The 24,368-nt window shown below is 45.8% G+C and overlaps 1 protein-coding gene and 1 long non-coding RNA gene across 2 annotated transcripts in view; both read right to left on the bottom strand.

Annotated features, from left to right (window-relative positions):
* IQGAP2 (IQ motif containing GTPase activating protein 2) overlaps positions 1-859 on the bottom strand; it is a 299,037-nt gene extending 298,178 nt beyond the window's left edge. Inside the window, exon 1 of the mRNA XM_011284171.4 lies at positions 491-859. Coding sequence (XP_011282473.3) covers positions 491-536 — 46 coding nt within the window. The 5' untranslated portion in view covers positions 537-859. The remainder of the gene's footprint in view (positions 1-490) is intronic.
* A 2,664-nt stretch (positions 860-3,523) lies between these two features.
* Positions 3,524-24,046, bottom strand: LOC109501873. The gene is made up of 3 exons (XR_002160220.3): positions 23,238-24,046; positions 13,210-13,356; positions 3,524-4,063 (listed from the first exon to the last, which is right to left on the bottom strand). It is a non-coding gene; the product is annotated as an uncharacterized LOC109501873 (long non-coding RNA).
* Positions 24,047-24,368: the final 322 nt, after the last annotated feature.

Below are 24,368 nucleotides of genomic sequence, written 5' to 3'. Positions count from 1 at the left end.
AAGGTAGGAAGAGAGCTGTTCCAGGAGAACCGACTTTGCCACTGGTAGAGTGCGTGGGCGCAGTACTCGCGGTGCCCACCTGTAGCCACGGCAAACTTTCCTCCAGAGTTGGAACAATCCAGTCCCTTACGCCACCCCCTGGTCCGAGCCGGCAGCGGCCCGGAGCTCCAAAGGCTCCTCACCTGATACCCCTAAACGCACAACCGGGCCCGTCCCAGAGCTCAGACTCAGCACTGCCTGCGCGCGCCCCGGCGGGGTTTTCCGGGCAGAAGACTGGGGTTGCCCCTGAGGATCTGAAAATTGCGGGGAGAGCGGGAAGACGCCGCTCACTACCTTCTGCAACTCCAGCTCCCAACTTTGCCAGCCACACAGCTGCTGCCCTCCGGCTCCCTCCGCGGCGCGCACCCGGCTCCCTCGGCTTCTCCAACGCGTTCCCCGGGGAGGGGTCTCCCCAAGGCCGCCGGAAGCCCCGCGCACCCGGCGTACTTACAGCCATAGCGGGGTCTCTGCAGGGACGGCAGCTCCTCGTGGGGCATCCTGCGCTGTTCCGGGGGCCCGCCCGGGGCGCGCCCCCCGCGGCTCCCCTCGCTAGCCAGGCTCGCCGGCTCCGCGCCCCGCCGGCGCGCTCGTATCCGGCCTCTCGCTGCCCTCCCCCGGTCGCCCCGAGATGGGCGACCCGCTCGCGCGGTGCTCCCTGGTCGGCGCTCGCTGCAGCCGCCGCGCGCTGACACCCGAGCAAAAGTGAACTCTCGTCGTTCGCTCCGTCCCGGCCGCCGCCGCGTCCCGGGCAGGTTTCCTTTCTCCTGCAGCCCGGCCCCGTTATTCTCCGCGGTGGGAGCGCGCGCCGCCGAGCAGCGACCCCTACCGCGTGCGGGGCGCAGCGCCCGGGCCGCGTGAGCCCGCCCCTTTGCTGGCCCGCGGGTGGAGGAAGGGGCTGAGCGGGACGCTGGGGCGGGATCCCCTGCAGCTGGGGCCCGCGGCCGCCCAGCCTGAATTTGCACTTCTGGGGTGTTCCGAGAGTGGAAGTGAGCCCGCGCGGAGAAGAGCAAGAGAAACCGCAGAAGATACAGGCAGCGCCGTTCGCCCGGGGTGTTGCCGAGTTACAGGACAAACAGCGCGGTTCTTTGCCCTCTGGGGGGATTGCGCGAAGCCTTTTTCTTTTTTTTCTTTCTCTTGTTCGGGTTTTTTTTTTTTTTTTTTTTCCTTCGAAAGTTGCTTCTGCGACTCTTTGTCTACAAAATACAGGGTTCCCCTTTCAGGACAAGAAACTGAGTGTGTGTGTGTGTGTGTGTGTGTGTGTGTGTGTTGGAATAGCAAGATAAACACTACCCAAGCAACCACTCAAAACACGACTCTGAGTACCCTCCGCTCACTTTCGGCCGGCTCCCCCTCCGCCCCACACCCACCGTGCACAGAACTGCCGCCCAGCCCAGGTGGGGTCGCACACCACGAACATCTTTTCCGGCTAAGCTTTAAAGGAAATTAAACTGCTTGTGGCTTTTCTAAAAGGGGTTTTCTAATGCGGTCACCTGGCGCTGTTTTTCTCTTTGTGCCTCAGAGTGATAACATCTGGAGGAATGTGGGACCGTTCTATCCCTGTGCCCTCACCTGTTTGTCACATGTGGGATGCGGGGATGACCACGTGGCCGGCAAAATAAAATAATTGAGGTAGAGTGGTGAGATTATTTGGAGAGAAAGTGCGTAGTGACACTATTTTGAAGTATGCAGAGATGCAGACAGTGGCCAGCTGTTTTCCATTTCATAGCGGTGATGCCTTCCCTTGAATCTCCGATTCTGGGGCCCCACCCTCATATTTTCCAGTTCAGTTGCTCTGGGCTATGGCCGGTGAATTTGCATTTCTAACAAGCTGCTGGGTGATGCTGACACTGCAGATCTGCAGGCCCTGCTTAGACTAGTTCTTTTTTATTTTTTCTTTTTAATTTTATGTTTAAAAGTGAGCTGCTTTTTTTTAAAGTTTATTTATTTTGAGAGAGGGAGAGAAGGTGAGAGAGAGCGGGGGAGGAGCAGAGAGAGAGGGAGAGAATCCCCAGCAGGCTCCCCCCGCCGTCAGCATGGAGAGCCTGATGTGGGGCTTGAACCCACAAACCTCCAGATCATGACCTGAGCCAAAATCAAGAGTCCCTCACGCAACCAACTGAGCCACCCAGGGGAGTAGTTCTGTTAGAAAATAGGCACAAGGGATTTCAATTGGACTAAGGGAAATCTCGCTCAGGTGGGAGAACAAGAGGGTTCTCTCCTCCTCCCCTATTTTTTTTTTCTTTTCTGGGAGCATTAGATTCTCACCTGGTTGGAATGGAAAGAGTGGGGTTCTTCCTTAAAGAGCAGATGCCTCTAATAATAAGAACAATTCAAAGGTGAAACAGACACATGTTAAGTTATAGCACCCTGTCAGTGTTCACCCAGAGGGGAACATGTCTAGGAGAATTTTCTGTGCTTCAGGCGATGCTGAATAGGAGGATAATCTAAAGTTCATTCCTTCTCTATGATTCCATGTCTGATGTACTAACAATGAAACTCTTACTTGTGTATATCAGTTTTCAGTGTGAATGGAGAATTCAGGCCCAAGTAAGTGGGTAGTCTATGTATTTAGAGATGAGGTGAAATCATAAACTAGAATCGTTGATGAAGGTGATAGGATTTGAAAGAGTGCCTTAGGGTGGACCTTGAAAAGTGGGTAAGAGTTACACAATGTCCCCTCCAGGAAGACCAACAGGACAAAGGACAATGGGTGGGACACGAGGGAGGTGAGGGTGGGAGTTTTGGAGGTGATATCAGATCATGGAGGACACTGACATCACTGTGTGGATATGATCATAGGAGCTTTTGAGAGCTTTCAAAGTTATGGCCATGGGAGCCGTATGATGAAAGGGAGTTCAGGGAAAGTGAATCTTGCTGCAGATTATAGGATGGATTAGAGAGGGGTAACTTGGAGGCTAACACCTGATGAAAAGGGCTGAGGCAGAAGTAGGAGGAGAGCTTCAATGACATTGACACCAGTAAGTGATAAAGGGGGAGTTTTAATACAAACAAGTTGGTGCCATCAATATTTACATAGATGTCACAGATTGTAGTAAGCAAATATCTGTTCATGGTAGAAAGTGAAGGTTGAAACATACATAGGTGATCACCAGAGTCGTTCTAAGTTCATGTTCTAGCTGGTCAGCTCTTTTCTGAGGGCTCTGGGGAGGCTTCAAGCTCTGTCACAACTACTGTTTGTATAGACAACACTAAGAAGAAGCTGTAAAAGTAAATGCTCCTGATTTTTTTGCAAGTGCTGGAATTAATCTTTGGGATTTCCGTCTTCATTCATTGGGTAACAGTACTATCTCTGAGATCATTTCTCTGCACAGTCTCAGAAAAGAAACTTATTTGCAGAATTCTGGGCTATTTTCTCTTAGGGTTTGACATTGGAGAGGGAGTCAAATAAATACAGGACCATGTGCCAGCGTACTTTGCCATCTGATTGTGCTTACGAGAATATCACAAACAAAAACTGAAGCCATCTAGTAAAAAATCTTTTTTTAATAAAGAGGAGTTTTTTCTTTACTGTGAAACAAAAGATGACATTGAAAAACTAGACAAAGTGAAACAATTTTAAAGCAACATTGTTTTTAAAAGATGGTTTTCTAAGACTTACCTCTTTCCTTTTGATAAGTTGAAATGAACATGAAGGTGTTTGGAAAAAATGTAACTTTGTTTTTATAACAATAACAGGTTAATTATATCAAGAGCATCAGACAGGATAAAAAAGTATGTTTAAGTAAAACTCTTGGCATGGAATTCTAACATTCCATTTACCTTTGAAATAATTTGGTGATTTTCCAATATCATGTTATCAATCATTTTAACATATTTACCCGAATATTGATCAATGTGCTTTCAGAGCATCACCAAAGAAGTGAAGCATGAAGCAATGACAACAAAGAAATTATTCAAAGCCTCTTCAAAGTCCTGGGTGCTCCTTAAGTTAAGATTTTCCAACTCATCCCCTCTCCTGAGCAGAAGCAGGAACCACACTTCTTTGCAAAGAAGACTTCCATATCTAAAAAGGGAAATTGTTACAGTCCAACATCAGTTAAAAAAAAAAAAAAAAGAATCAGAACAGAAATAAATGTCTCAGTTCTCAAAAACAAATGAAAAAGTAGTAGTGTCAGGGGGCAAAATAACTGTAGGATTGACGGCCTCTTAGCATCATTTTATGACAAGGACACTGAGCAGCACAGAGAGGTATGACTCCATGGCTATGGAGCAATAGAGGCTAAACTACATTCCAGGCCTCCAGAGAGTCTCCACCCATTGCCTTTTGTACTTTACGTATTTTTGTTACACACACATATATATATATATATATATATACACACATTTTTTTCATTGAAGCCCTTTTTCATGCCACTAAAATCTGTATAATTTTGGACAACTTTCAACGATTTTGTTAATGTCAAATCAGTAAGCACTCTTGTTTTTTCTCTTTGCTTTCAAGTTAAAGTTCTAAACAAATCAAAGTTTGGGATGACTATCTAAACTTCAGTTTTAGCAAATGAGTAAATAAAACCACACAGGATTCCATGATTATTTTCCCATTTCACAGTTCAAGAAAGTTAAAACTCCAGTGATTCAGTAGATCCCAGGGCAGCCTAGAAATGAGCAAGAGGAAGAAGCAGCATTGATTCTAGGGGCCCCTCTTCCATTTTTATCCCCTTTACGTTGCATTAATTTTCTCAGCTGCATTTTTCATCGGACATTCCACATAGTGGATTCTTTGTTCATTATTTGTCTGAGAATGTGAGCTTCATGACAGGTAGAGCTTGATCTAATGCTCACTGCTGTGTGCCCAGGACTCTGCAGCAATGCCTGGAATGTAGTGGCTACTCAATTATTTTGATACAATCATGAATTTGGTAAATACCTGTGTGTACCAGGCAGCGTAAGAGAAATAGTTGTTACTTTCAATCCTGGAGCAACTCTGTGAAGAAACTGAGCCTTGGAGAGCCTCACAGTAGTGAATGGCAGGACTGGGTTTATCTGAGTCTACACGTGTCCCCCCAGCACAATTTTCTCTGTCTGACTCTTACCCCATCTGGAACACTTTGTCTTAAATGGTGGATGAGAGGCCAACAAACTTCTAGCTGACTTAGGAGAGCTTGGATAGTTTGAAAAAAAGCTTCACTGTTTTTCAGGGGATGAAAATTAAAACAGCCACTAGGTTGGCAAAAATTAAAATGTTTAGCTAGTGTGGAATATTAGGAATGCTCATACAGTATTTAGAGGAATGTACTTCCAGCAATCATGTAGAGGAACAACTTGGCCATCTCTAGCGAAGGCAAAGATGTGCAATTCCTGAAGTTCAGTAATTCCCCATCTACTAAGATCCTCTAGAGAAGCAGTCACATTCAGGTACACATGTACAAGGATGTTCATTCCAGGAAAAACTGGAAACAACCTAAATGTCCTTGAGTCGTGAATTGGATAAATACATTGTGATATATAAAAATATGACAGGGGGCGCCTGGGTGGCGCAGTCGGTTAAGCGTCCGACTTCAGCCAGGTCACGATCTCGCGGTCCGGGAGTTCGAGCCCTGCGTCAGGCTCTGGGCTGATGGCTCGGAGCCTGGAGCCTGTTTCCGATTCTGTGTCTCTCTCTCTCTCTGCCCCTCCCCCGTTCATGCTCTGTCTCTCTCTGTCCCAAAAATAAATAAAAACGTTGAAAAAAAAATTAAAAAAAAATAAAAAAAATATGACAGAATAAGAAAATACTATGTGATGGCATTCCTGTACAGTTATGAACATATAAAATAATATTACATGATATTGGGACATATGCATGTAGCAAATGCATAAAAAGACTCACAGGAAGAACATACCAATTTCAGAATAGTAATAACGACCGACAAACTAGGGAAGGTGATGGATGCTGAGAAGGTAGACAGGAACATCAAATTCTGTAAGATTTCATTTCCTTTCAAAAAAATGAGGCAAATATGACGTTTCTTGTATCCAGGCGGTACATACATAAATATTTGTTATTTTATCCTCTATATCTTTCTCTGTGTTTGGAACACTTTTCAAAATATTTTTTTAAAAGAAATATGCGTTTTGTTAATGTAGTCAAAATAGAAACAGTGTCTTAGAATGTTGGTTTACCAGCGTTTAAAGTTGAGATTCTTTTACTTTGCTTGATTAAGGCATATCTATACTATTTTGAAGCAAAGCCTCATTGAGATAAACATATTGATAGAAGCAATCTGAATATGCAAACATACACATCTTTCTGACAAGATGCTTGTTTTCTGGTGACGGGGTTGTAGTTCCTACTCCAAAACTCAACTGCTCTTTACCAGGCTGCAGAGACCCAGTCCCTGATGACTGCTTCTCCATTTGGGGATTGGTTAGTGACTCCTGGTCCTCCCGTTAAGACTCAACAAGGGACACCTGATCACTTCATGAGTGAATGGAAGGATGGCCATATGATTGGTCTATTGTCTAAGGAGATGTTGCCACATTTTATCACAAAGCACAGCTTAAACATTCTGTTGTGTTTTGTACTTAGAGCTAGCTACCTACTAAAGGTCAGTCACTCAGCTTGCCAAGAGTTAACTTCACATCTGGATCTGGTCAGCCTGAAGCCAAGCGTAAAAGCCAATAGTGCACCAAGGAACACCACTCCAAGGAAGGCAGCTCTCGCCAGGGCCTGCCCTTTGCCATACTATAAATACAACGGCCACCTCAAACTCAACAGATAAAAAGATCATAATCAACCACTTCCACATCGACCCCCTCCCCCTCTACTAATGTACCTTTCCTGTGTTTGCCATACTTTATTCCTACAAACATTTTCAGTCACTTAGATTCAAAACCCCAATCTGGTTTGATTGCTCAGCGTCCAATCCCTCCCTAAGACAGGTGGTTCCTTATACATAGCCCTCTTCCAAGTTAATGTCCCTTCTTTCTTCTTTGCTCTCATCCTCACCGTGGCCAGTCAGGTTCAAGCTCTTACCTGGACTGTTCCAGTGGCTATTCCTGTGTTGGCTTTCTCCTTCTTGCACTTAAGTTTATTTTCCCCTCCAAATTCCTGTATCAAATATCTTTAGTAATATCTTCCTTTGAGCCTTTAGTAAATGCTACCTTAGTTGCTATTTATGTTTCTACTTCCTCTTAATTAAAAAGAAATGAAATATTAGCACTTGGAGTACCCAGATTTCACCCTTACTACCAAACAGTAGTAGCCGCAAGAAGGTCCAGACAACATGGGAAAGTTATAGCTGTTGAAAACCTGCTGCTCTTCCATGTGTAGAATTCCAAGCTACTGTTTTCTTCTTAGAGACTCTGGGAGTCTAAATATTGAGAGCTTTCGTGGAGTTGAAATTTGATCATTGTCTAGCATAGAGTAGGGGCTCAATCAAGATTGGAAAATCATGGTAGCGATCTCTTTGGGTGACATCAACAAATACAGTATGCTTATCACATATAAAGATTATCATTTGATCTCCACAGGTTGTAAGCCAAGTCAGTAAACTAGCTGACTTGTGAAGGCTTGTTGTCTCCATCAGCAGTGGCTGCTATAACAAAATACCATAGATTGGGTGGCTTAGACAACAGACACTTGTTACTCATTGTTCTGGAGGCTGAGGAATCTAGATCAAGGTGGCAACACACACACACACACACACACACACACACGCACGCACAAGTGGGGGAGCAGCAGAGAGTGAGAGAGAAAGAAAGAGAGGGGCTTGACCCAAAGCTGGGGCTCAACATGGGGGCTCCACACAGGGGCTTGTTCTCATGACCTGAGCCGAAATCAAAAGTTGGATGATTAACCTCAGTGAGCCACCCAGGCACCCCCAGATTTGGTTTCTGATGAGAGCCCACTTCCTGATTTGCAGATGGTCCTCTTTGAGACCTCACATGGCTCTTTCTTGGTGCATGCGTGGAGGGGGAGGGGAGGTTCCCGTCTCTTTTTAGAAGAGCATTAATCCTATCATGATAGCCTCTAATTTCCTCCCCCAAACCCTGCCTCCAAATGCTACCAAGCTGGGTGGGATTAGAATTGGGTGTGTGGGGGTGGGGCAGCACATTCAGTCCATAGCAGCTTCTTTTCATTTTCTAAAATTTCTAAGCATGTTGGGGTGTCAGAGCTGTTAGTTTACCAGGACACATGTTCTATGTTTCTGTGAAAATGTACTATGAACACAAACCGCATATGCAGAGTAAGGACTGTGTTGAAGGCTAAGGCAGAAACCTCCCACTGATCAGCCACAAGGTCGAGTGGGGGCGGGGAGACACAACGGTCCCCAGAAAAAGCTGCTTAATGTTCTGTTATTTCAAGCCCTTAATGTTTATTGTTAGATTTGTTAAAAACTTCAGTCCTTCTTTCCACTCCAAGGGCTATGTGTTGTCTAGTTGTATTTATTAAATTATTTTTAAATGAATTTAAATTGTTTTCATTCTGAGAGTGAATTCTACAATCTCTGGAGAGAACTGAGAACATTCCAGGAGGTAAAATTAAACAAAATAGAAAAGAGTCAGGAATTTGTCTTTTGCAAACTGTACTATCAACTTTCAGTGTCCTTTAAAATGTGGTAAATCAAGTTTTTCTAAATGTCTGGAGTTTATATCTTCTCAGAAAAGCTGTTAATTAGAATAAACTTGACGTTTGAAATAATACTCCATCGAAATTGAATGAGATGTTCTTTGAAAAAGAAAGCATTTAGCTGGAAATGCTATAGAGAAGATTCCTCTATTGGGTGGAGTCCTTTTCAATAAGCAAGGGAACCTTTGATCAGAGTTTTGAAATTCTGTCCACAATTCACATGCAACTCCTTTTCAAGGTCACCAGAGATGTTCCTAGGATTCCAAACTCTCCATGGGCCAGAAGAGCTGAGCTCACTTTGATTTTATTTTTGGTTTTTACACTAATTTCTTTGTAAACAAGTTTACAAATAGCTCTTTTAAATCTTAAATGATTTTTTTCATTCTTTATTTTCTCATTAATTTTTTTTTTCTAGCTCCTCGATTTAAGCTAATGAGTCTCTGTGATAATATAATTTTCAATAGAATTCAGTTAACACTGGGTGTCTTGTCTGTGTCAGGGTCTTTGTCAGTTTTATAGTTCTTGGTTTCAAAAATTAGGTTTTGGAATTCCACTCGTGTTTATTTCCCTTGATTAAGTGGCTCAGTCCCTTAAAAAAATCCCTTAGTGGGGCGCCTGGGTGGCTCAGTCGGTTAAGCGGCGGACTTCGGCTCAGGTCACATCTCGCGGTCCGTGAGTTCGAGCCCCGCGTCGGGCTCTGTGCTGACCGCTCAGAGCCTGGAGCCTGTTTCAGAGTCTGTGTCTCCCTCTCTCTCTGACCCTCCCCCATTCATGCTCTGTCTCTCTCTGTCTCAAAAATAAATAAACGTTAAAAAAAATTAAAAAAAAAAAATCCCTTAGTGTCCAAGGGCCACAAGGAAAAGAGGTCACACTTCCCTATTCTTCCTTCTCTGTAATCTTACCCCAGGCAGGCATTGCTTCTTCTTTAAGGATGCTTCTATCAGGCTTCTTTGATAAAAGAGTTCTATTTCAGGACTTTCAGTTTTTTTAAGGAAAAGGTAGGAGCTAATATATAAAATTACTATTTCTGCGTAATTTTCATTTCTTCCTCAAAGAGTTCTTGGGTCTCCATGTCTTAGAGCTGTTAACAAATCATCTGTTATTGTGGTTTAACTGCTTTCTAGTTTTATTCATTGCTTGTAAACCCAGCGCTTTGCATGTAGTAGGGACCCAATAAATATTCACCAAACAAGGAATGATTAACTTCAATCTCAATTCTCGCCAAAATTAATTTCTTGGTACACCCTCAAACTGGGGTTCTGAAGTCAATTTCTTGTTTCTCCCTTGCCCTTTTGATGCCAACAAGCCCTGTTATGCAGAAGAAATTCAGTTAACACCACCTATCAGGTGAATGGCCAACCTTCAAGCAGAATCTGGTTGCAACAGAGAGCTAAACCTTGGCAGATGACCTACATGTAGAGTAACAAGTACTTGTATTGCAATACCTCCCCCACCTAGAAAAGAACAGAGCAGCAACATGGCAGAATTACATGTAACAATAGAATGAAATCCAGAAAGAGGGGTAACTATGACATTTCTGAGAAGGAAAAACACCTTGGAGTCCCTTACGTGCTTTTTTTTTTTTTTTTTTTAATGTTTACTTTCGAGAGAGATGTAATGCAAGTAGGTTAGGGGCAGAGAGAGAGGGTGACACAGAATCCAAAGCAGGCTCCAGGCTCCAAGCTGTCAGCACAGAGCCTGACACGGGGCTTGAACTCACGAGCCGTGAGATCATGACCCGAGCCGAAGTCAGACGCTCAACTGACTGAGCCACCCAGGCACCCCTTCACTTAGGTGCTTTCAGTGCAAGGTTGTCCGTTCCAGCCAGCCACGCCGTTCAACTTCCAGAAAGAGGAAGAAAAACAAAGCAGATGAGATGATGGACCTGTCTTTCCCAGGAGCTGCCCCTTGGGGATAAGACCACAGGGCGAGGAGGACTCCAGCAAGAGAAAAACCCTGCAGAAGGAGGGAGTCTTACTGGAGAGGCTCCAGCTCCAGGAACCACAATGAGGGGTAAAAGTTACACGAGCACATTCTAATCACTCCACTCCTGGTCTAGAGGCCAGGGCAAAAGAGAAGGGCCAGGGGAAACACAAGCTGCATAAAGGTAGAAGAATGGCGAGTTATGCCTAAGAATAGAAAAAGAAACATCCTAGGAAGTCATGGGAGGCTTTGAACCAAGTGTAGCATCAACAAAACACTGGCTGGGGCAGAGTGTGATGCGTGTTTCCACTCAATGGCTTAGAAGAACACAGCTTCAATGAAATTCCCTGTGCCGTGTCCTTCCTTACTGGCAGCTACTAAGTGATTAAGCAAGGCTGTAAGCGTTAGGCGAGAATCCAGAGGAGGTGAGCAAAATGATCACGTGGGGGAGAGAAAGAAGCCAGGAGGGGCCTGAGGAGAATAGGTTGGCTTCTTAGCACAGAAGCGGGATTGCTGAGCTGGGACCAGGGTGAAACTGTGCCCTGGAGAAAGTATCTGAGAGAGGATCTCCAGCACCACTGAAGCCTGGCGAGGTGCCCTCTGCCCAGAGCTGGGACAGCTGGGGCTCAGCCTGCCTCCTGTTCCCTTCTCATTCTCATACACCATCTACTTCAGCAGTTGCTGGCCTTTTCTCAGGTTCAGTTCTTCTGCATATTCCATAATTTTTCTGATGTCTCCTTTATGAGGGATACTGAGCTATACGTGGAGGAGGGGCGAAGGGAATATAACCATATGCCATGCACTAAGGCAGCTTCAGGTCCATTTTGCTCCTAGCCTAATTTTTACGCAAATCTGTCATTTGAAAAGGCCAGCTGGGTCCTAATAACGTCTTCCGCAAATATTAATGGTGGGATGGGAAGGTCATCCTATTCACCTAGGTGATAATGTGATAGTCTCAAAAACGTTGTTCACACGTTTAGTTTCACAAAAGAATGCTTCAAACGTTTAGTTTCACAAGAGAATGGTTCAAAACTAACTGAATGAAGAAGGCAATAGAATGGAATCCTAGAAACCAGAGCCCATTAGTATCATCTAAGTATATTACCCATATTCACTAAAACTCATGTCCTTTTTCACATTGAACGTCTACCCAGCTACAACTGCCTAGTTAAGGTAGCAAGGTGGTATTCAGAACAGAGAAATATGTCTTACTGTCCTAAAAGTTGCCTGTCCAGTCTTGCTACTTTTAAAAGTTGCAGAGAATCACACTCTGTGAGTTCAAATACTTCCTTTTATGCTGAGTAAATAAACTTGCTTCCAAGTTAGGATGAGCAGATAGTTCCAAACACTACCCACTTAATGGCATTCAGCATGAAAGTCCCGAATGTGATTTCTAAAATGAGGGATGAGGACATTCTGAACCTTTAAAACAGGGAGCACAAGTTCTTCATGTGCTTTTGGGTCCAAGAGATATTCATATGCACATTGTAGTCTCGATCTTTTGGTGTTTGTATTTGTAGATCTTGCTACATCACTTAGTAAAACAACCGGGCTTTTTATTCATTTAAGTGTCCCTGGGGCATCCAGACTTCAGCCAGGGCATCCGGGTAACCAGAGGTAGGGGGAGTGGGAAGAAGCTCAAAGAATTGAAACGTCATGCATTTCACACTCTTGCTGGAGGGCATTCCTGAGTTCACAGGGGGAAGTGTTCTAGGTAGAGGGCTATTAGAGACCCTTGGCCTCCGAAGGCCTTGGACCTGTTCCACTAGTTTTGTGGAGGAACAAACTGAGGCACACGTGTCTGGAAGATGATTAGTTATTCTTGGTTTTGTGTTTTCCCCCATAACAACAGGTTCTCTTAGTGAGCAAAAGAAGGGAATTAGATAGACCAAGAACCTTGCCCAAGGTCATTCAGGGCTTCACGGCTTTTTGTCCAAGTTCTAAATGTTGCTGGCTTGGGGATTCACCTGAAATCCTGGAAGCTTTACATGTCAGCTTTTTGCTTTTTTTTTTTTTTTTTTTTTTTTTTTTTTTGAGCTTGGAAGAGGAAGAAAAAGAAAAAGAACGGATTGAACTATTTTTTTTCCCAGGGTCAAGATATGGATCTGAGGTAAAGAGGTGGACAGAATTACACTTGGCTCTTGGCTTAAATGGGTCTGATCGATTGTTAAGGGCCTCCTGCCTGTTACATCATTTTATGTTCTGCATTAGAGCTGGAAGGAACAGGCTCTCGGCTGCCCCTAGAGGCAGTATGACCCTGGGTGGTCTCCTCCTTCACTGTTCCCTAGAAGCCAAACGAGGCACACAAATGTTTTAATTAGTGTATACTGGGTGGGACTATGCAGTGTTTCTAAATACTAAATTAGTTGCCAATATGTAAAAACAAGCTGGTTGTGGTTTCTCCCTTCTCCTAAAAAACAAAAACACGGAAACCTGGCCAGTGGGGCCCCCATTCTCAGGCCCGCAGCAAGGGCTGGGAGTGGTCAATGACTTCCCCTGCAAATGGGGCATGGACCCTTCTTCAGCCAGAGCCCTCAAGCCCTGCTACTCCTCTGGGCTAAGGGCCAGCTTGGTCTTGCCTCACAACCTTTTCCTCCCCTATTTTACTGGCACCCATGTCTATTGAGAAGCCGGTGCTGCGGATTTTTCTGACTCGCCTGTGCATTCAGACTTACCCCTGCTGAGTTCCTTCCTGCTTCTCAAAGCCCTGCTATCTTCTGGGAGGCATCCGCACACTGGACAGTCTTAGCGGCCAATCGGTGCACTGCTTGCATCGTGCGCTCTCAAGTGACACTTGTTCATCCTCACAGGGTTTTCTGGACCTGCCAGAAAGAACATGGTGGTGTGAAGTTTAGACCAGGTGCCAGGCTAGGTGGAGAGAGATATTCGTGCAGGTGGTCTGTCTGTTGTGCCAGCCTTGGGGGGCAAGGGGGGGGCGGGGCCATCCTTTCTCGAGAGTGTGACCCACTCAAGATTTGAGAAACGCGATTGGATGGTGGGGTGGTGGGGTGGTTACACACCTCGCCAGTGCCGTCTCAGGAAAGAAGAGAAGGGCCCCCCACCCACAGCTGCCTCCAGAGGTCCCCTCCAAGGAACTTCTCTCAGGGCCTCCTTCTGGGGCCAGGCCATCCTTAACCGGAAAGCAAGCAGTGAGGAGCCTGTCCGAATCGCCAGCGATGCCTGCAGAGCGCCGGGCCTCCTGGCAGACTACCAAGAACTGCTTAGGGAAACACATGGCTTCTCTTTTGCCCTGCAGGTACAGCTCCAAGGTCAAACAAGGCTGGAGGGGTGCCCAGGTGAGGAAGGACGGGCATGGGTTCCCACAGCCCAGAGAATAAAGGGGCATTTGCACTTACATTGCACCCCTGCCTTGTCCCCTCCTTCATGCCTGGCCCTGTGTAGGTTCTGTACTAGGGTCACCAGACTGGCAGCTGGTTTAGTTCCTATGACTTTTCCTTCTCCTTCTCCAAACACCTAGTTTTAGGAACTGTTTAACAAGTCTTGTGTTTAAACAAGAACATGGCTGGGGCCTGGGAACGCCAAGGAACAATAGGCAGGGAGCAATGACCTTTCTCATAGTCCCCTAGCCTTTGCTCACAGCCCAGAAGTTACTGTATGAATTTGGCAAAAATCACACTGCGATCTGTGGGAATGCAAGAGAGGCCAGGAGAGAGGAGAGAGAGACACAGAGAGCGAGGGGGCATGAATATGCAAATACAGTTCGGAAACAAGTTCTTAAAGCTAATGTGTCCCTGGCAAACGTTTCTGATTTCCCTAGGTTTGCAGGAAAAGGAGGCTTCAAGAGCTGCACTGCGAGTTATATCATACATTATCAGGGTACACACATGGATTCACAGTGTGATTTAGATCCAGGAGAAAAAACATGATAGGAGAAGTGAGAGCATGAACTTTACTGCTTAAAAATAAAATTGATGGCTTGCTAAAGTACACAATTTTGATTCTATAGGGAAATTACTGGGTGTCATAAATGATTTGTAGGAAGTCAGAGCATATTTATCGAGCTGCTTGTAAGTGCGTAACCTCTGGTTTCAAGGAATTCGTGGTCTAACTGGTTTGAGAAGGCATGGATTTCGGAAAGGATTAACAAGAATAAGAAAACAAACGTCAGCCAAACAGAAAGAACACTGTAGTAATAAGGACACTTAGCAAAAACCAGTGTTCTCAGTTTTTAGGACAAAGAGAAAGTTAGATCCATCAGGGAAATTTTTGCTGAATTTGGCATTTATGATGTTTTACCATCTGCACAATGTCAACCCAGTGTTTGGCCAGACAAGAACTATGTCTTATGTCTAGCATTTAGAATATGTTGAAACCTAGAGTAAGTGCGTGTGCTGGGTGGCTCAGTCAGTTGAGCGTCTGACTCGTGATTTTGGCTCAGGCCATCATGATCTCACGGTTGGTGAGTTCAAGCCCCGCGTTGGGCTCTGTGCTGACAGTGTGGAGCCTGCTTGGGATTCTCTCTCTCCCTCCTCTCTCTGCCCTTACACGTCTCATGCGCTTTCTCAAAATAAATAAACTTAAAAAATTAAAAAAAAAAAAAGAAAGCAAACAGATCCCACTATTTTCAGGCATTCCCCTTAGGCATTCTTCCCAGCAGAAGCCAAGGATTATCAGAATCACCAGGTCTCCCCATAGCTGCCAGGTGATCACTCGTGGTGAGGCTCCTTCACCAGAGCAAAGCTGGAGTAACTGTGTGACTATGTGAATGTGGGCAAGTCCCTGTGTCCCTCGAGCCGCTATGCCATCATCTGTCAAGCAATATCCATTTCACAGCATTATGGGAACGTGAAAAAAGAAAACACGGGCAGGCAAAGCTCCTAACAAAATGCTAAAAGGAGTATAGTAAATGGAACATGCTTTTGTAGAATCCATTCTAATTCGCGTGGAAGAAAAGTGCATATTTGTCTGCCTCGAAAGACTTTTCTCATTTTTTTAAAATTTTTTTTAACGTTTATTTATTTTTGAGGCAGAGAGAGACAAAGCATGAACGGGGGAGGGTCAGAGAGAGGGAGACACAGAATGTGAAACAGGCTCCAGGCTCTGAGCGGTCAGCACAGAGCCCGACGCGGGGCTCGAACCCACGGACCGCGAGATCATGACCTGAGCCGAAGTCAGCCGCTTAACCGACTGAGCCACCCAGGCGCCCCATTTTCTCATTTTTTTTGAAAACCCTTCATTTGTCCTTCCCTTTCCAATTAAAAAATTAAAAAAAAAAGTTTGTTCATGGATAAAGGGAATTTTCTGGGGAAACATCTAGCATGGCAAACCGGGAGAACCATTCCAGAAGGACTTACAGCCTCTCAGTGGGGGGCTCTTGCTTCCCAGAGCAGGCCAAGTGAAGCGACAGCAAAGTCAGGGCAGACAGGGTAAACCCTGTGGTGACGGCTGGGCAGCCTTTCTCTGGCAGCCGCTCCGTGAGCCACAGCACCCTGCGAGCTACATCTCTCTTGCCTTCTGCTTCACTGGAAGCAGGCCATGTGGGCGGCTTGTTTCAGTGTATGAGCTTATCAGTGAAAAGATGTTTAAGTGGACAGGTTCGAAATGAGGCTGTAGAAAGTCCAGGTAATTGGTCACGCACATCTCTCTCTCCTCTATGAGCTCCCCTCTCAAGCCCCCCTCACGCCAGCCTTTACTGACTGTCGGATTGCCATCTGAACGTCCATTTCCTTGCTGTACACAGGATAATAATGATGGCAGCTCGTAAGGCTGTGGTGAGGATTACACGAGATCACGTAAGGTCAACCCTTAGCAAGGCGGGTGGCACGCGGTAAGCACTCAGTAAGTGGGAGCAAGTATTAGGGCTGATGAATGTGACAAAATCCTGCAAAGTAGATGTATGAGTTTGGGGTTCTCCAGAGAAACAAAACCAGTAGGATGCATCTATACATAGAGAGACTGATTTTAAGGAATTTGCTCGTGTAATTAAGCCTGGCAAGTCCAAACTCTTCAGGGTGGGCCGGCTGCCTGGAGACCTGGGAAAGAGCTGAGGTTGCAGGCTGTCTGCTGGCAGAATTCCTTCTTGCACAGGGGAGGTCAGTCTTTTTGTCTACCTTCAACTGACTGGACGAGGCCCACCCACATTACAGAGGTCAATCTGCTTTACTCAAATCCACCAATTTAAATGTTAATCTCATCCCAAAACACACTCACAGAAACATTCAGAATAATATTTGACCAAATATCTGGGCACTGTAGCCCAGCCAAGTTCACACATAAAATTAACCATCACAGTAGACTTTACTAGCCCCATTTAAAAATTTTTTTTAATGTTTATCTATTTTTGAGAGAGAGACATAGTGAGTGGGGGAGGAGCAGAGAGAGAGGGAGACACAGAATCTGAAGCAGGCTCCAGGCTCTGAGCTTTCAGCACAGAGCACGATGCGAGGCTCAAACTCACGAACCGTGAGATCATGACCTGTGCTGAAGTAGGATGCTTACCGACTGAGCCACCCAGGCGCCCCCTACTAGTCCCATTTTAAAGATGAGAAGCCTAAGGGTCCAAGAGGTTAGGACCATGACACCCCGGGAGTAAGTTGAAAAGCTAGGATTCAAACCCCGGAGTAAACCAGGGCCCAGGACAGTACCTGGCTCACCACAGTCCTTCAGGATTTGCTGCATGTGTTTATGTCTCCAGAGTCCCATTTCTTACCCCTTACTCTGGATCCTGGAAGAGGAAGAGGCAGGAGGGAAAAGCAAACATTGGAAGAACATTTGGCACATGCAGACTTCAGAGGAAGGCAACCACGTTGTGGAGGGAGATGAAGGAGTGTTGGGGACCTGAGCGGTGGCTCATAGAAGGGTCTTGGGGGGAATAATAGGAAGCGAGGTAAGGGGACAAGGACAGACCTGTGCCCCGATCTCAGGGCCCTTCTTCCAGGCTGCTCTAGACCAGATGGCCAGAGACAGTCTCTGAGTAGGTGAAATAGAGGTGTGGGACCTCGAACAAAAAAGAGACTGCCAAGAAGGGACAGCATCTCAGGCAGCAGCCACGGAGAACACACCAGCCATAGGCAGGTGTGGATGGAGATGGCAAGACCCAGAGGAGACTGATTTTGGAGGCAGGGCAGCCTGTGCAGGACTTTGGACTTCCTTCCAAGCGAGATGGGAAGCCACAGGGGTTTCTCAGCCAGGAATGACATTATCTGGTGACCCCACTTCTGCGGGAGTGGAGAGGTCAGACTCTTTAGATTTCATTGCTCACTGAAGATCCAGGTTTATACTGGCTGCCCTTGAATCTGAAGACAAGCTCTTCACAAGTAAATACTTGAAAAGTTACTCAATTTAAAATCTAGATATTAAATGAGGAAAACTCTCCTAACCCATTGGAACATTCTTCTACTTTCTGCTTCCCCCTGGTTCCTGAAGGCCCATGATGGAGCAGAGGGCCTGAAGCTTCTGGGATTCCTTCGGTGCTTGACCTGGGTGGACCCACACGGGTCTGGGGCTGGACACAGAATGCAACAGTGGCAGAGAGGATTGCTGGCCTAGAGCAAATGACACAGGCAAAAGAAAGAAGTGGCTGGACCTTCTGCTGAGGAAGAAACATGGGGGCTAAAATCAGAACTGTCAATTTATTCCATTAAGTTAATTAGTTAGTTTTTTACTTGAAATCCTGCAGTGTATTATTCCTAAGTTAAAGACTCAGCTCTGTATTGTAGGACACAGACCTTTGGTGATGTGATCCTGTTCACCTGCCCAGACTCATTTCTCCCTCTCCCCAGAATCCTCTACCCTGCCACCACCTAGTCTAGTCAATCGTCTCTCACCTTTCCAGAATCAATTTGGATGTCACCTGCCCAGGAATTCTCCTCTGATCTCTCTTACCTTCTTAGACCCAAAGCTTATTCCTAGTAGATGTGTCCCATCACATCATAGTTGCTGACTTGTCCGTATCCCTAACTAAAGCACAGCACCTGCTCCTCGAGAACAGGGATGGTGTTGTAACTACCTGTGCTGATCCTTCACACCCTATCTGGCACTTGGTGGAAGCTCAATAAACATAGGTTGAATGAATAAGTGACCAAGCAAGGCCAGCGGGAGTGACCAGAAGCTGATAAGAAGGACTCTGGGGTTCAGAGTACACAGTGCTTTCCTCCTTTAAGGGCCAGCCTGGCAGCAGACGTGGACTGAAGAACTAACACTTGCTGAACATACGTGCTGGGCTAGCCTCTGTGCTAGGTGCTTGCTGTTTATATCATTTTCTCTTAATTCTTGCAGTTATCATGTAAGGTGTCTATGCACCTTTCTCTGTGTTACAATTTAGTCCCCCATTTTCCTTCCACAGCTGCGTTTCCATCCACAGCTCCCCTGGAATCTTTAGGGAGTTGCCTATGGCTCCACAGGCAGAGCGAAAGCTAGGAAAGAGCTTACAGGAAAGACAGATTTTCCTCCAGAGCTGGCACTCTCATGCTGGAAGTCTGGGTATCTTTGCTTAACATCTACATGAACTCAGTTCTCTAATCTTGGAATTTGAGAGCTGAGAAGGACCTTAGAAATCATCTAGTCCGGTTCCCTCATTTGACACATGAAGGGGCCAGTGGCTGGCCCACGGCCACTCAGCTTGTGCAGAGGCAGGGTGGAATCACTCGATCTCCTGACTCTCCAGCTTCCCCACGCACGCTTGGCCATTCCGGTACTTGATTATGCTTATTGGAGTCTCTTAGTCAAAGAGCCCTCTTACAACATCTAACTGCATATTGTTTTGTGAGAGAAAGAACTTCAACTTCCAGGGTGGCTAGATGTTACAACAGCGCGTCTGGATCTGCTGGAACTAGGGAGTTCAGGGGAGCTCAGGAGCTCAGAGGAGATGGGGTCTTGATGGTGAGGGAAGCCCAGGGAGCAGCAAGCTGGAACTCATTCCCAACACGGCCTTCCTTTCGCAGATGCCAAGGGGGAAATCCAGGGGTCTCAGACAGTTTCACTTAACATTTACTAGATACTAGGAACTGGAGGAACTAGCCCTTACAGTCCAGAAAGCAGATAGATGAGTACAGATATGACACGGCATGGAAACAGGCAGAGGAAGGCAAGAAGGATTTTTCCTTGGAGAGTTTCCTGGAGGAAGTGGCTCCAAGCTGGATTTGAGGGAGACACAGAAGAGGAAGCCAGCCATCTCAGACAGGAAGAAAGGTGAGGGCAGACTCTGAGGGACTGGGAGGGATGAGAGTGTAAATGACAGCAGTGCTTCTCCAAGAGTCATACCTGGACCAGCAGCATCAGCGGCAGCTGGGAAAGAGTTAGAAACATCTGTCATTGGAGCCCACTCAGCCCTACTGACTCAGAACTGCTGGGGATGGGCCCCACAATCTGAATTGAACAAGGCCTCCGGGTGATTCCCGCACCCCTTCAGGTTAAGGCCCACTGAACCGGATAGTTCCGACTTGGAAGTCCATGGCATCCTTGCTCCTGTGGAAAGGCTCTGGGACAGCAGGGACAGGCGCAGACAGAATGCGGTGCCTGTCCTCTGGTTCCCTCTGTAAATGCCCTTCGGGGTCCGGTCCTTCTTGGACTTTTTGGAGCATCAGATGCTGCACTATGTACCTTATGGAGGCATCTTCCTCTCCTCTCCGAGACACAGAGGGCAGGACTCCCTGCGATTCTCAGTGCTGACAAAGCCAATACCAAGTGACATGACCGTGTCTCCAGCAACCTCATCATTCTTACCACGCGAGAGCCCTGTGAGACTTCCTTCGTGGCCTTCTCACCTTCTCTGTGTCCTTAATGACACACACCTCACTCTCTCTTATGGACCTGCTCTGGCGCCTTGTTTGAAATGGACAGCCACTCCGATATTGTTCCAGCACTCCCTATGCACTTCTGCTCTGTTTCTGTCCGTCACATCAACCCATGTCTATCCTATGATGCCCTTTCTAGTTCGTCTCTTGTCAGTCCTCCTAACCTCCAACTGAAAGCACCGTTCACGAAGCCTGAAGCTTGTGTTGTTTTGTTTCCCTGCTGTGTTCTCCACGCCAGCACGGAGCCCTGTCATATGCAAGGTGCCCATGTCCAGTGGGTGAATGGTTTCTACCATGTCACTCTGCATGTGTGGCTTCAGTTACAATGGGTTGAGCTGGGAATTGGCCTCTAACCTGACGGCAACTTCCCAATGGCTGACCAACGGCTGAGGTCTGACGTGAGAACTTGGTCACGGCGATAGGCTGAACGCATCAGACACCACCGTTGGGGAGTCTGTGAGGTCTGGACAGGGAAAGTGATAGTAGGATGATGCTAAAGAGGGGCCACAGGGTAAAGGCAGCAGAAGCCTGATGAAGAGAAAAGGGTGGTACAGAGAATTAGTCAGCAGGGACAGAGGTGGTGCAAGTGGAGATAGAGAAAAGCCGAGTCAACATAACAGCGGAGAAACTCCCGTCTGATAATTCCAGAGAACGACTCTGGAAATGGGTGTTGAGATACTTGAGGGGCTCTACCATCCTGAATGGTGTCCTGGGGGGCCACGAAGCCCAGCTGTGTGGCTGGGTCCTTCTTCCTTCATTCTCTGCACATCCTAAAAACAGCTCACCACTGGCTGTCAAACCTGAGGGGTCTCTGGATCCTTCCAGGCACCTGGCAACACAGAGTCCAGTACCAGCACATCTCTTGCTGTGGCAGGGGCTCCCGGGGGGCTGGGCTGGGCCAGCTCTCACTCCCATAGGAAAGGCTGAGGCACTGGGGCAAAAGTGCCAAGGGTGCGGCTGGGGCAGATGCCCTCAATCTATTCCAGGCAGCGGTGCTCAGCTGAGGTGTTCCTTTGAAAGCGTAATAATACATACGGGAAACTTGTGCAATTCCACTTTAAATGCGTCCTTCCCCTTTATTACACGCAAGGAAAAGGTCAGGGAGAGGCCCTGTTATGAAGCCAAGTCAGCAAACAAAATCCCCTGTTTGATGTTCCAGTGTGGCCCTGCAGCGGCAACCCTGAGGCAAGGCCGGGGTGAGGCAGGGGGTCAGAGGGTGGAGGGAGTGCACGCGGAGGAACACTACCTCTGCCCCTTACTTGTTTGTGACTTGACTGACCACAGAGCCCGGCCTCCTCTCTGCCTGACTGCCGGTCATTTTCTGTCCTGAGTCCCTTTTCAAGGATGTACCTGGAAATCTTCCCACCGGTCCAGATAGAAGACCAATCTTTCTCAATTGCTAATGCCAACTCTAAAACATTTTATTTTGATTCTGCTCAACATTGAGATTGTGGGGGTTCATACATTTTTCTTAAGTGAAAAACATTCTGTCCAGATAGCGTGATAACAAAAGCTCATTCATTCCATGAATATTTATTAAGTTCCATTAAGTGTTAGGAGCTAGACCAGATATTGAGGAAGTGGCAGTGACAAGACAGAAATGCCTGCTTTCACTGCTTTTGTCAACAGCAAAGACAGATACTTAGCAAATAATTCTAAACATGAGAAATAGTATGAAAAATCTATAAGGTACCCCTGGAGCTTATAACAGGGAAAACTGGGAAAATATTTGCAAATCACATATCTGAGAAAGGGTTAATATCAAAAATATATAAAGAACATAAAGAACTCCTACAACTCAACAGTAAAGAACCCCCAAACAATCCAATTAAAAAATGGGCAAAGGATCTGAATAGATATTTTCCAGCTAAGGTATACAAATGATTAACAGATACATGAAAAGGTCCTCAATATTAATCATCAGGGAAATGCAAGTCCAAACCACAAAGTAATCCCCTCACACTTGTCAGAATTATCAGAAAGACAAGCAATATACCAAGTGTTGGCAAGGATGTGGAGAAAAGGGAACTCTTGTGCACTGTTGGTGAGAATGTAAACTAGGGCCGCCATGGTGGAAAACAGTGTAAAGGGCCCTCCAAAAATTTAAAATAGAACTACCATATGATCCAGCAATTCCATTTCTGGGTATTATCCAAAGAAAACAAAAATACTCTCCCCCAAAGATACCTGCACCTCCATGTTCACTACAGCATTATTTACAATAGCCAAGATATGGAAACAACCTAAGTGTATCCACTGATGGATGAATGGATAAGAAAATGTGGTGCACACAGACACGTGCACGCACACATACATGCACACACACACACACACACACACACACTGGAAATATTATCCAGTCATAAAAAAGGAAACCTTGCCGTTTGTAACAACATAGATGGATTTGAGGGCATTATGCTAAGTGAAGTAAGTCAGAGAAAGACAAACGCTATCTGATTTCCCTTATAGGTAGATTCTAAAACACATCAGAAACGAAAACGAAAACACCCTGTGAGCTCATGGATATAGAACACAGATTGGTGGTTGCCAGACTGGGGAGTTGAGGGGGGGAAAAATGGATAAAGAAGGTCAAAAGGTACAAACTTCCAGTTGTAAAATAGTAGGTCATGAGGATGTAATATACAGCATGGCGATTACAGTTAATAACACTGTAGTGCATATTTGGAAGTCGCCGAGAGAGTAAATCCTGAAAGTTCTCATCACAAGAAAAAAGTTTTGTTATGTGTGGTGACAGATGGTAGCCAGAATTACTATGGTGATCATTTCGCACTATATACAAATAACAAATCATTATGTTGTACGCCTGAAACTCATACGTTATATGTCAATGATACCTCAAAAATAATAAAACATACAAATTGCTACAAAAGTCTTTAAGCATTCATTTATTTTTATGTAGAAAGAAGGGAAACATCATTTTCACTTACCCATAATGCAGAAGCGAGTGTCTCGATGGACATGGTGAAAAGTAACTTCAAGCACCTATTTTTAATTAAATATAATTAACTCCTACTTAGCAAAATGGTTTTCAGTCTTCTTGACAAACTTTTAGTTGCTTTAATTAGCATTAGACTCAGCTGAAAAATCACAGGAAATTCCATCATCATTAGGAAGTCAAGCTCCTTCTATCCTCTTGCTCTGCCATCTTCCATGTGGCTTCTGCCTCGTGGTCTGAAATGGCTGTTTGATATCCAGCCATCATGCCCACACTCTAGGCAGCCTGATCTTTCTAGACATTATACATGATACTTCTACTTGTATCTGCCCCTGGCTAGAACTTAGACACATGGCTCTTTCTGTCTACAAGGGTAGTTGGTTGGGAAACGTGGTATTTACTCTATGGCTGTGTATCTAGCTGAAAACAGGTCACCTGTTGCTAAAATAGAAAAAAAAAACAGATACAGGGTCCACTAGAAGTGGCAGTTTATGTCCTCAGGGTTGGGATGATATAAATATTAAGGGGGAAATGCTTTTCAAAATTATGCTATCATAACGATAATGACTTTCCTAAAAAGGTCAAGTGGCTCTCATTTATTACTCTAGGGCACAACATTGCTACTGTCAGAATGGAGAATAATTTCCCACAGAGAGGCCATACTCAGCTGGAGATGGAGAGGAATGGATTTGCAGAACAGAGTCAGGGCTCACGTCCAGCCTGGTTAGTGTCAGTGGCCAGAAGGAACGCAACCTCTGCGGCACTTCCCAGCACCAGCGGCTCAGGTCACCTGCTTCTTATCTCTTGGAATCAGCACAAATCATGAGTTTTGAAGCCTTGAAACTCAAGCTGTGGGGAATTTAAAGGAGCCTGCAGAGTTTAAAATCAAATGAGCAGATGAAGATAATGAAACTCATTTGTGTCCTGCAGAAGACGGGTGGCTAATCCCTACTCAGTTTGCGGTGCACCAACCTCACGTGGTGGGCTCGAGCTGTGTGTTTCATACAGTGGAACTGATTCTATTGAAAATAAAAATGAGCGGGCACACGGTTTTTCCTTTGCTGTCCTGCCCGCTGCTCCCTTGCAATGCATCCAATAAACTTCTACCTCCTTTGTTCTGCCT

The sequence above is a fragment of the Felis catus genome, chromosome A1 (genome assembly GCF_018350175.1).
Source record: "Felis catus isolate Fca126 chromosome A1, F.catus_Fca126_mat1.0, whole genome shotgun sequence".
Taxonomy (NCBI): domain Eukaryota; kingdom Metazoa; phylum Chordata; class Mammalia; order Carnivora; family Felidae; genus Felis; species Felis catus.
The sequence above is the reverse complement of the archived record's forward strand: the minus strand, read 5'-3'. Positions and strand labels throughout refer to the sequence as shown.